Below are 12,748 nucleotides of genomic sequence, written 5' to 3' on the forward strand. Positions count from 1 at the left end.
CCATGTCGCTCTATATATCCACAGGTATAGGGTCGGCTGGTGTTGGAGGCGATTTTGGGAATTTAACAGGCGCGGTTTCGCCGGGTAAATCCCCGCGGACCACTTGTTCCCCAGCATGCTCGTTTGCCCCCGTCCGGTTCCGAGATGAGGCCGGCTCGCCTTACGGCCAGTCTGATGTCTCTTACGGAGCACCCGAGCTGGATGAGAGTTTTGCCGCTGCATCGGAGAGCATCTTGGCAGACTCCGACGCTGAGGACTCGACTGGGCTAGTGACTTCGGGTGTGCTTGCCCAGTCTCAGGCCGACGCCGAGCTGTCCGCTATGCTTGCCCCGGCCGCTGCGAGTTCGGGCTGGACTGGAAACCTCCGTCCTTCCCTCAGCCCTCACAGCTAGACGATTGGTTCCTGGGTTTGGGGCACCGCTCACAGCGTTCAGCGGCATCCACTTCACCTCAGTGCAGGGGGAAAAACCCTTCTGTGCAAGGACGCAATAGAGCCTGTCCCTCCAGCCGAGATAGAAAAGGGATTCTACAGCCCTTACTTCATCGTACCCAAGAAAGGCGGTGGGTTGCAACCAATCTTGGACCTGCAAGTTCTGAACCAGGATTTACATAGACTCCCATTCAAGATGCTGATACAGAAACATATTCATGCGTCCGGCATCAAGATTGGTTCGCGGCAGTAGACCTGAAGGACGTATATTTTCACGTCTCAATATTACCCACAGGCCCTTTCTATGGTTCGCTTTCCACGGCCAGGTGTATCAGTACAAGGTCCTCCCCTTCGGTCTGTCCCTTTCCCCTCGCATCTTCAGGAAAGTCGCAGAGGCAGCTTTCCCCGTTAAGGGAAGTGGGTATTCGCCTACTCAACTATCTCGACAACTGGCTAATCTTAGCGCATTCTCAGCAGTTGCTCTGTGCACACAGGGACCTGGTGCTCATGCACATCAGCCGTTTAGGGCTTCGGGTCAACTGGAAAAAGAGCAAGCTCTCACAGGTTCACGTATGTCTCAATGACAGCGCACCTCACAAGCGAGCGAGTGCAGTCGGTGCTGAACTGCCTGAGTACGTTCATACCAGGCACAGCGGTTCCACTGAAACAATTTCAGAGGCTCTGTGAGACCGCTTCAGCACTGGCTTCAGACTCGAGTCCCGAGATGGGTGTGGTGCCACGACACCCTCACCCCTTCCTGCCGTCACTTACTCAGCCCTTGGACAGACTCACGTCCTCGGACAGGAGTCCCCCTACAGCAGGTGTTCAGATGCATCGTAGTTACTACGGACGCCCCCAGTTTGGCTAGAGTGCCGTGTGCAACGTCCTTAAAACGTCCTCAAGTGGCTTATTGCTTTTTTTTAATACAACAAATAGTTGCGGCCCTGGATGCTGATTGGCAAAAACAGCATTCTAGTCAGTCTAAAATACACAATATATTAACAGAAATGCTGTGAAACACTTGTGTATGTCACTGCACAGCACCCATAGAGAACAAATGTTAACCTTTAGTATTAACCACAAGTTATGTAGAGATTCGTTTTTGCAAAAAGAGAGACATACTGTTGGTTAACCCCCTCGCTTCAGTGTCCTGTAGTTGTGTTCTGTACATGTTTAGGCCATACCACCTCATCAGTATATATCGAGCAATATCGAGCCTGTATGTTTGAACTGACGCTGAACTAAACCACTCTTTTCTCTCCTGCTGCCTCATCAGTGCCTATCACTGGTAAGTGTGTGTGAGGAATTGTATATGCATTCGTGGGCTTTTGCATTTATTTGTCGAGTTGATTAAGTATGTACTTGGGTTGCCACAATACCAACATTTCAATAGTACATTTTAGTTGCATTTTTCTTGTCATTATTGTTGTTTTTTTATTATTAGCAACATAACAGACGGCAGCAGGTTTATTCGGCTGAATGTAAATATGCAGGCTTAATGCGCAGATCTGATATTTTCAGCCTGATTTCATGAAAATTACGTGACTGTGGTGATTTTTTTTTTTAAATGACAATTCATGGTTAATAGCACGTATCGTGTTAGTTTTGCGGTGAAATGTCCACTATATGACACTAAAAGTGAGTTACATTTTCTCCCAAACAGATGAGTTTTTTTTTTTAAGGTTAATGCTCTATCGAGTTTTGGGGTCTGGGTATCTCAGCGAGTATTGACGCTGACTATCACACCTGGAGTCGTGAGTTCGAATCCAGGGCGTGCTGAGTGACTCCAGCCAGGTCTCCTAAGCAACCAATTGGCCGGTTGCTAGGGAGGGTAGCGTCACATGGGGTAACCTCCTCATGGTGGTTATGATGTTGTTCTCGCTCTCAGGGGGGCACGTGGTGGGTTGTACGTGGATGCCGTGGAGAATAGCGTGAAGCCTCCACATGCACTACGTCTCCATGGTAACATGCTCAACAAGCCACGTGATAAGATGCGCAGATTGACGGTCTCAGACGTGGAGGCAACTCAGATTCGTCCTCCATCACCTGGATTGAGTCACAACGCCACCACGAGGAGTTAGAGCGCATTGAGAATTGGGCGTTCCAAATTGGGGAGCAAAAGAGGAGAAAATAAAAATACATTTGCTCTATCGATTTTTATATCAACAAAACCAACTAACTTCCCGACCCTAAACCTTAAACCTAAACCGTATCGATTGTGTCAGAAAAAGCAAATGTGAGATGAAAAACACGGCCACGTAATTTTTGGTGATTCTATGACACTTTGGGTTCACGTGTGGACTTGTGTGCTCTTCAGGACTCCTTTACATCACAAGTGCAACACTCTATATAAGTTGAGCTACAGCACAATTCAATCACACTCGAACAAGCTTGTAAATGTAGTTAAATATGTAATACAAATGTTAAAATGAGTCATGTGCTATAGTAAATGTGTTTAGATGTCATAAGATAGCATTGTGTGTAGAACAGGACAGAAAGTAAGCGTTTATGAACTGATAATCTGCCATTTTACTTGTGATTTGTGTGAAAGTGAATAAAAGTCATTGTTTTAGCACCTCTAGTGTTCATTTCACCAGGAAACTGCTGCGATACGTACAATGAACCACAGAAAAATCATTTAGCAAAAAATATTGGTATTGTAACATGATTCTATGAGACCAGGTTAGATATTTTGACAAACATCAGATTTTTTTTGTCCCGTTTGTGTACATTCACTTACATTGCAGTAATATCTTACCATTGATGTTCACTTGCCCATGAACATTTCTTTGTACTACCAGTACTGCAGAAAGAAACAGTCCTGTTATGTTTTTATTTGAGTGTTTACTTAATACTGAAGTGCTGGTTCTTTTGACAGCTCTGGCATGTTTATTAAGTCTTTGGTGCAAATTCAGATGAACTGTTCCAATCCGTTTTTCAGACGATAACCACACCGCTGCAGCTGAGAACAGCAGACTGCTGGACATCCCGCGGTATCACTGCGAGGGCACGGAGTCACCCTACCAGACCGGACAGCTGCATCCTGCCATACGGGTGGCCGACCTGCTGCAGCACATTAATCTCATGAAGACTTCAGACAGTTACGGCTTCAAAGAGGAATATGAGGTTAGATGACGCTTGACTCGTGCACACTTGGATGAATTTTGTTTAGTCCAACGCAAGTTTTGTGATAAAGAGTATGTTATTGCATCACTAATTTGAACTAAATATACCTCATTATTTCCTGATATGTAGAATACTTTTTCTCAGTGGATTAGACCAATATTGTCATAACAATGAACAGAAATATGTAAAAAATATTATTGCCATACGGGACTACAGAATGCCCACCACATTGTTTTCAGATAACTGTATTTATATAATTGAAAAAAAAATAAAATGGTGCCATAAAATTTAAATGTATTATTTTATTGGTTTTTAATTATTAATTTATCAGAATTTCTTTGATTTTCATTCCATTTTATTTCTGCAAATTCAAATTGGAATTAAATTATTCATCCTGTTTGCCGTCTCAATTCAAATTGAATTCTGAGTAGCGCAAAACCAGTTATTCTGTTTCTGGCATCCAGTACGGTGTGTTGTGTGATCTTAACACGAGCTGCACACCCCTCCGCGCTGATGTTTTGCACTCAGGAGTTTGCTGATTGCAGGCAGAAAATGCTGCTGTTGTATTTCTGTTTCTGAGGTTTCATGAAACCACAATCTGATTCCCTAAGTCGAGGTGTTGTGCCAGATGCAGCAACATTCGTTTCGTTTCATCTGCTGAGACCGCCTCGTGTTTCTGGAACTCTTCAATTATTACATTGGCATATATTTGTTTTCAACCTTCTGTGTTGTGGTGACGTTCTCCCAATGTTGAATTGAATGTGTCGAACAGGATGAATCTACTGTTCAAGTTATTGTTGTAATTCTCTCTCTTCGTATCACCCCTCAGAGCTTCTTCGAGGGGCAGTCCGCTTCATGGGACGCAGCAAAAAAAGAGCAAAACCGCACAAAGAATCGCTATGGGAACATCATTGCATGTAAGAGTCCTCATTGAACGCAGGATATATGGTCTAATACACGTTTAAAATGAAAGCCTGAGCGTGTTTTACAGTTGAATATCTTAGCAGAAGCTTCTGCAGAAAACTTTTTATTCTCTAGCTCTTCATCCTGTAGCTCAACTGGTACAGCATGGCACTAGCAATGCACCATGGGAACACACAAACTGATCAAATGTATAGCTTGAATGCCCTGCAAGTCACTTTGGATAAAAGCGTCTGGCAAATGCATAAATGTAAATGTGCTTCATGAACACGTCCTGCTTATATTTCAGCCCAAATTCAAAAGAAATGAAAAAGATCAATAAATATAGTGCTTGTATATGTGAAGAAAATGAAGCATCAATTTAGGACTGCATTGTGACGTTATTTTCATGCCAATTTCTTTCAAATTGTTTTGAAGAAATGCACAAATCGGAAATATTATTTATAAAGATCGTGGTAGTAGGGTTAGGGTTCGTTTAGAGGTTAGGGTACTCCATTGAATTCATGAAGTCCAGACAAAAAATGTCTAATGAGAATAATGATGTCCAAAAGTGAAAGGATTCTTTACTGCAGGGAGAATTGGGATAGGCTGCATTTTCTTTATGCAAAATAGAATTTCTTATTTCTCCCATTTGATGCTGGGGTGAAATACGACCGGGACGTGTTCTTTGTGAGACCCTTTAAAGAACCCAGAAAACAACTTTTTGAATCTCCAAAGAACCATATATTACAACTCAAGAGCCCTGAACAGCCTAACTGACGTCGTTTTTCTCCTGAATTTGCTCTGTGTCGCGCTGCAGACGATCATTCTCGAGTGATCCTGCAGCCAATGGAAGACGACCCTTCCTCCGACTACATAAATGCCAACTACATTGATGTAAGTGGCGATGCCGCCTCCTCCTCCATTGGCGAACGTGTGAGAACCGTCTCTCCCTCCCTCGTATGTGAGGTCTTTTATGCATGCCTCAACTATACATACTTTACAGCTTTCTTTTCTTCCTTGTTGGAGGTGCTTGCTGACTCACTGACATTGTTGTGCTCTCTCTCACTCTTATGTGCTTGATTTGGGGCGGTAGATTTGGCTGTACAGGGATGTAAGTATCACTGTAGGGCATATCCAAACACACCTACACCCCAACCCTGTCTGTCTCACCTAATGATGCCCTAAAACCCATCTGCATGAAGACTGCTTGCTGTGGCTTCCTCTCCCCACACACACACACACGCACGCACACACATGTCAAGCTTTATTCTGTTGCTTTTCTTCACGCTGTGTGTCCATACGCTCATGTCACGGTCTCCATGAATGTGAACATCCCTGCTCGGTGGTTTATTTAATACTCATGATTTTGTTGTTGTTTGTTTAGTTGTTTGTGGAGGTCTGTATTTTTGGTATGATGTTGAGATTTTGGTGTATTAAGTGTGTATTTAATCAAAATAAATTGTGCTGTCTGTAGAGTTTGCAATCTAGACAATTATCTGACAATAAGAAAAAACTATTAAACCATGCAATAATTATTCTTTACAGATATTACATAACCCTAGAGGTTTTACACAGAAAGCACAAATATATTAAACCATTCAAATTCCAAGCTAACTTAATGTGTATTAAGTAATAAATATATATATAATACATTTTTATTATTGATTTATTTTTACATAATCATTATTTGCTGTCTTGTTTCTCTTGCAGGGATACCAAAGACCCAGCCATTACATTGCAACTCAAGGTAAAGGAGGAATATTTTGATTTAATTAGCTTAAATAAAATATTCTTTTCATTTTTGCTTAGAATCTTGAACATTAGAAATACGTTAGAATACGATGAGCATTAGCTCACTGTTGAGACGTCTGTGAATAGGTGCCTCATCTGAAAAGCATTGCATTGTATTTTAAGTGTAAAATGTTCTACAAGCATTTGAGAAACATCCGATCAATCATTCAGCGATCCACACTGAACATTTCGGCGTTGCATTCGTGGTGAGCAAACTCTTTTAAACACACATCGAAAAGATGTCGAGTCGTTTCTGTTTGTAAAGCATGATGACTTAAAGTCCTGAATTGAATAACATGACCCTAGATTATGCCTCTACAATAATGATTTGTCTTGCTAATGTATGTGTGCTGTCATGGAAACAGACAGCATGCCCATTAAGACAATAAGCTGCAAAAATACAAAGTAATAAATGTAATAAAATAAAGCTGTCAAATAGTACAACACGCATGAAACATCGGTGGACACGAAGAGGAGATTTAGAGGTGAGAAAGTAAAACTCTGGAAAGTAAATCTGTACGGCATTTGTTTTTCTTTTTTTTTTAATCTGCGACAGGCCCTGTCCACGAGACGGTGTACGACTTCTGGAGGATGATCTGGCAAGAGCAATCGGCCTGTATCGTCATGGTAACCAACCTTGTGGAGGTGGGCCGGGTATGTCACTATACTGCCTGCTGAGGGGCCGTTTTGTGTTTGTGTGCTCTGTGATGTGATGTGACGTGACGTGAAGGCCCCGTCTGTTCAAACCTTTTGAGGAGTGAGCGAGGACTAGTTATCAGATGACTGGATCATATATCACATGATCTGTGGAACAAACATCTGCTGGGCAAACTGAGCAATTCTGTCCAGGTCACATTTCACCCCAATATCACAATTAGAAGTAACATATCATGTCAAGAAAATGAAGCCTTTTAAGGGTCATTAGGAACTTCTGCATTGTGACATTATATTCAACTTTAATTTGACAAATTAAGCACATTTCTTAAATCAATTCTCAATTGTTAGTTGCCTGCTGTGATGTGAAATAAATCTACTCATGACAGTAATATGATGTCAGAGTCCACTGTCTCTGAGGCATATTTTATTGGACTGTGCTGGTTTGTAATCGCTGAGGAGTCAAAAATAGATCTTAAAAATCTTATATAGGTTTTTCGCCATGCAAACCACAAATGAACATATTTATACTATAATACTAACCTGTTAAGAAAATGTCCTTGCCCTATTTTAGAAGCAAATATGACATTTTGTTTTGCACAAAGAAAATTAAACCTGTAAGACCATTAAGATTTTTTGCATTGTGACATTATTTTCTGGACAAAATGTGTGATTCTGTCCTGAAAATAATGTCACAATGCAAAATATAGGCTTTGTTTCCTATATTCAAATCTTAATTTCTTATATTTGTCTCATGATTTTGTCATCAGAAAGGGTCAGGATGTTTTCTTAACGGGTTTCATGAGAATCACCGAACAAATTAAATTACAATTGCACTGTTGTACTGCACTTAATTTATGCTCATTTTAATAATCCGAATTTTTTTTATGATTTTCATTACAAAATAATAACAATATCACAATGCAATCATTTCATAAAAAATTCTAATAAAATACATTTTAAGAATGACCTAAACACTTGGGGCTCTATTTTCAGAAGTGCACAAAGACCGTCATCTACTTCTTATCCAATTTTCACGAGAGCACTATATCGGAATGCAATTTTCGTGCCAGCACAAAGCGCAAGTGGGCGTGGGTGGGAGTGTTTGCACTATCTGTGGGTGCATGCGCACAAACTGTGAGTTTATTTTATGTTAATGAAGTGGCACAAATCACAATTTGGTATTTTCCTGAGAAATAGGTCATTACACTGAGATGTTTCAGTAGCACATCTGTTTTCTGCACAAAGTCTAAAATCAGTTTCTACATTTGCAGTTTGGAGATTCCACCAGCAGGTGGTTAATAAAGTTCATGTCCAAACTCTGAAAATATAGTGGAACATCAAATATTGTCCCTCACAATCACTGTTGTATCCGTTCTATTATCAATTATTATTATATTTATATTTTCAAGTGTATTTATGATCTAATTTGAATGTACATCGAAATCCTGATGAGAATCACATGTTCTATACATATTAAAGAAGCGTGTCACTGTCATAGAAATATTTCTATTCCTCTAATTCATTGCATACAGTCCATTTACACTGCCGACTTCTAATGAATGTGCTGTCTTTGTTTATATCTCTGGTGTTTGAGGGAATGGACTATATAATAGGACACAGACGGTGCAATAACCAGAGAAGAACCTCAGAATTAAAATGCATTGCAATTGCAAAATAGTGCTTTGCACACAAGATTTCTCCAACCCACTTGTGCTTAGACGTAGCGCATGCTTGCACAAAAATATCAAAACTTCATTGCCATGCCCACTTAATTTGCGCTTATGATTAGCACTTTTAAAATAGGGCCCCATGGGTCTATTTGTTGAAATCCTGTGGTGAAATAAAAAGGACACTTCTCAAAGGGTTGAAGCATGCTTTTTTCACTTTTATTTTTATTTAGTATTTTTTTGCATGTTTGTTGACATTTTATTAAATTATGTCAATATGCACAAATGATCACATTTCAAATGATTTTACAGCAGTTTTTATAATCACATTGTTCATGGAGCAAATGATCATAGAATTGAACACAGTACTGCAGGTTGACATTGACACTTTGTGTGTTTTGTTCTTTAAATGAGACATTTGAAATGTCTGACTGCTGTGAATTAAGGCATCAACAATAAATGTACTAAAAATATATTGGCCGTAGAGTGCATGTGATCAGTTGACAGAGTGTCTTTCTGCTCTGTATTCTTCGTTTGATTGGTCTGATCCTCCTGTAGGTAAAATGCTATAAGTACTGGCCAGATGATGCTGAAGTTTATGGAGATTTCAAAGTGACGTTTGTGGAGGTGGAGCCTCTCGCAGAGTATGTTGTCAGGACTTTCACTCTTGAGAGGGTGAGACTGTTTTGACATTATCTTACACAACCTACTTTACAGTAGTTACTAATATTTCTGGGCCCTGGAGAAAATATAGTCCGATAAAACACACTTGTCACTGTTTTGTTGATTGTTTTTGTTGTGTTGACAGAGAGGCTTTAATGAGGTGAGAGAGGTAAAGCAGTTCCATTTCACCGGCTGGCCTGATCATGGAGTACCGTATCACGCCACTGGACTGCTGTCATTTATCCGCCGAGTCAAGATGTCCAACCCACCCACAGCAGGTCCTATCGTGGTACACTGCAGGTACAGTGATGCACTTGCACACGTACAGCCTTCACTTTATATTTAGAGTTCATGGGAACAGGGCTGATTGTTGAAATTGGCAGCAGTTTGTCGGCATAAGGAATTTGACGGAAAAGTTCCAAATTGAGGCTGTGTGTTTAAAAAGCTGTAATAGAGCGCAACATTCTGGTTCCTGAAATAAAATCCCATTCATTTTGTCCATAGGTGAATGGATTATTAGCAATAGCTTATAAAACTTTAACCTAGTGTGACGCCGTGTCCACATGTGTGGACGTTGTATTTTGGCTTCACAATATACAACACATAATTTAAATGAATTTAAACTGACTGAATACTGTACACAAGAATCAGACTTTCTATAGCTTGGTTTTATTTAACAAGTCACAACTTAGTCCCGCTGTTCACATATGAGGACAAAAATGTTTAAGAAAACTATCTGCTCTAGAAATGTTATTTATTTATTTATTTATTTATTTATTTATTTTCTTGTTTATTAGGTGCTACTAATTACAAATCAAAAAGGGGGATGTAAAATGCACACAGCGGTCATGCGGGGGTCTCAGGAGGTTAAAGACAGACCTACCGTGAGCTCAGAGGTTGTTGAAGCCATGAGTCTGCATTATATCAACTTTTTTAGAAACCGTGTTTAATTGCAGAATTCCTGGTGAAGAACTACACTACCCATGAACCTGAAGAGAAAGATCCACCAATCAAAGGTCTGCAGCCAACAATCCGCGGCTAAAGTGCTCTGCAGCGACCACCCACTCCCATGATGCACTGTGAATGATGTAGTTTATATTCATAAATGTCTGAATATTTTGCAATATAAAATAAAATACATTATTTCTATACCTATAGTCAACAACTTTAAAGAGCACCTATTATGTTTTTCAAATATTACCTTTCATGTAGTGTGTTATATAAAGTCTGAAAAGTTTCAAAAAATCAAAGTGAACGAAATATGAGTTATTGACACCCAAAAGAAAGAACCGATTCTGAACACCTGAAACGAGTTGATAGTAATTCCAGACTTACTTCCTGTACTAACCTACCTAATTTTGTAACAAAAAACCCACCACTAGTCTTCATTGGCTGTTCACGAATAGTTTTGACCCGCCCTCAAACACAACACTAAGCAGTAGACCAATCACAACAGACTGGGAGATATGACCAATCAGAGCAGAGTATGCTCTCTGAAAGGAGGAGTTTAGAATGAATGCGGATCTTTGAACAAGTCGAATGCGGATCTTTAGAACGGATCTTTGAACAAGTCGTTTTTGACACTGGGGGAAAAAAGGAAATGCTGCAATTTAAATTATTAAAGCAAATTAAAATGTTTTTCGACATTGGATGCATGACAATCTATTGAATGAGACCTTTTAAAACTAAATTAGGCACTTTAAAAACCATAATAGGTGTTCTTTAAATAGTTTAATATTTCCATCATTTGTTATTCGATTACATTCGCAGTTGTAGTTCATTAAAGGCGTTAAGTTCACAGTCTTGCACCTTCATCTTTTGAAAATCTTTTTTTTTTCAAGGATTTCATGAAGTCCCTATTAACAAAATGAATAGAAAATGAAAGGATTTGCGGTTTGAGATTGTGCGAGATTATATGCTGACATGGGTTGTTTGCTGTCAAAGTTAAAGGCAATCAAAAAGTTATTTTGAGCCAAAAATCTATCTAGCAGAAATATTCACCAAAACAATGCAGCAAACGATAAACATTGCAGACATTGAGTCTTCAGTTCTTAAGAAATCGTGCCGCTGCCATCTTTCCTACTATTGAATATTAACTGGTTAAAGATCATTTGACTTGCTTGTGTGAACGACTAATCCTGCAAAGTATCCGGTTACATTCGTGAAAGTGGTTGATGAAACATATTTCCATTTGAAATATTTAGTAATAATTGGTCTGCAATAGTTTGAAGAATCTGAGGTTATATATCTGAGAATTCTTCATATTTTTGTGAACAATACATTGTTGGAAGAGCGTTTATTTTCTATCCACTTCTTCACTTTTATTAAACAATGTGTTGGTGTGATTGACAGTTGTGGAAGTATTTCTCTCCGTTGGGGATGTAGAATGATTCTTATGTTGCAGAAGAGAATGCATTGTCATGGATTAATGACATCACTTCCTCTCGGTGTGCAGATGAATGGTCTTGCGGTTGTTGAGTTACTTTATTGTTCTCACACACACATCCAGCAGCATCCACATCTGACAGTACTGGCCGTGGTCACAGCAGCTCTTATGACCAATTGCTCTTTTTCTGATGGACGTGTAAAACAGGCTGAGAATAATTGAATAATTTCACATCCCCACGCCTGTCGCTCATGCCCTGCGAACAGGATGTGGTCTGATCTGCATTGCTGCATGCACAAAGCAATCCTTGATGCAATGCCTTCTAAAGCTTCTTTTTGTGTTGTCTAGTCAATGCTTTACTTGTGTGTTACAATAATGCAATGCATTTTAATTATCTGAATTATTATATTTACAGATATTTAAATATAATTAATTATATATTGAATCGTTTTTATTTGGGGGCCTTTCTTAAAGGAATATTTTGGGTTCAGTATTTGTGGCATAATGTTGATTACCATAGAAAATAATTTAAAAATCTGTGTTATAGTGAGACACTTCCAATGGAAGTCAATGGGGTCAATAATCTGTAAACATAAAAATACTCACTTTTTCAAAAGTATAGACACAAGACATAAACAACATGTGTGTTAACATGATTTTACTGTCATTAAATCACGCACTGACCACATCTGTGGATAATTAGAGCCAATTTACAGCTTGGTTGCCATGATGATGTAATGTCAACAAACCATACAATTACAGTAAAAATTACAATTTGAACAACTTAACAGCTCAAATAATGCAAAAGTTTAACAGAAGAATTCATGGAAGTACTTTTGTAAAATTATAAGCTTCATATTTCTGCTTTTAAACAGTCCAGAAATTGACCCCCATTGACTTCCATTGTAAGAGTGTCACTGGAACACAGATTTTTGCTTTTTTAAAGAAAAGGAGGGATGCGTCGAAATACATTTTAGTGGTTATCAACATTATGCCAAAAATGCTGCTGATTGACCTTAACTTGTTCTGAACCCGGAATATTCCATTAAACTACTGATTTGAACACAGATTATTTCAGTTCATGATGGTTTGATTCTTCTTTTTTTAGCAAATTTTTGAAGTTAC

The 12,748-nt window shown here is 39.2% G+C and overlaps 1 protein-coding gene across 12 annotated transcripts in view; it reads left to right on the forward strand.

Moving 5' to 3' along the window:
- LOC127624282 (receptor-type tyrosine-protein phosphatase kappa-like) overlaps positions 1-12,748 on the forward strand; it is a 247,790-nt gene that overhangs the window by 224,671 nt on the left and 10,371 nt on the right. For 5 of the 12 annotated variants that reach the window (XM_052099026.1, XM_052099030.1, XM_052099027.1 and 2 more), the window contains 8 exons: positions 3,372-3,556; positions 4,386-4,473; positions 5,277-5,416; positions 5,553-5,570; positions 6,170-6,206; positions 6,807-6,904; positions 9,133-9,249; positions 9,383-9,537. In XM_052099026.1, coding sequence (XP_051954986.1) covers positions 3,372-3,556; positions 4,386-4,473; positions 5,277-5,416; positions 5,553-5,570; positions 6,170-6,206; positions 6,807-6,904; positions 9,133-9,249; positions 9,383-9,537 — 838 coding nt within the window. Of the gene's footprint in view, positions 1-1,706; positions 1,719-3,371; positions 3,557-4,385; positions 4,474-5,276; positions 5,417-5,552; positions 5,571-6,169; positions 6,207-6,806; positions 6,905-9,132; positions 9,250-9,382; positions 9,538-12,748 lie in introns of all 12 variants that reach the window. The other 7 variants (XM_052099032.1, XM_052099035.1, XM_052099033.1 and 4 more) reach the window with 5 other exon arrangements.

Source organism: Xyrauchen texanus, chromosome 30, assembly GCF_025860055.1.
Source record: "Xyrauchen texanus isolate HMW12.3.18 chromosome 30, RBS_HiC_50CHRs, whole genome shotgun sequence".
In the NCBI taxonomy this organism is placed as follows: domain Eukaryota; kingdom Metazoa; phylum Chordata; class Actinopteri; order Cypriniformes; family Catostomidae; genus Xyrauchen; species Xyrauchen texanus.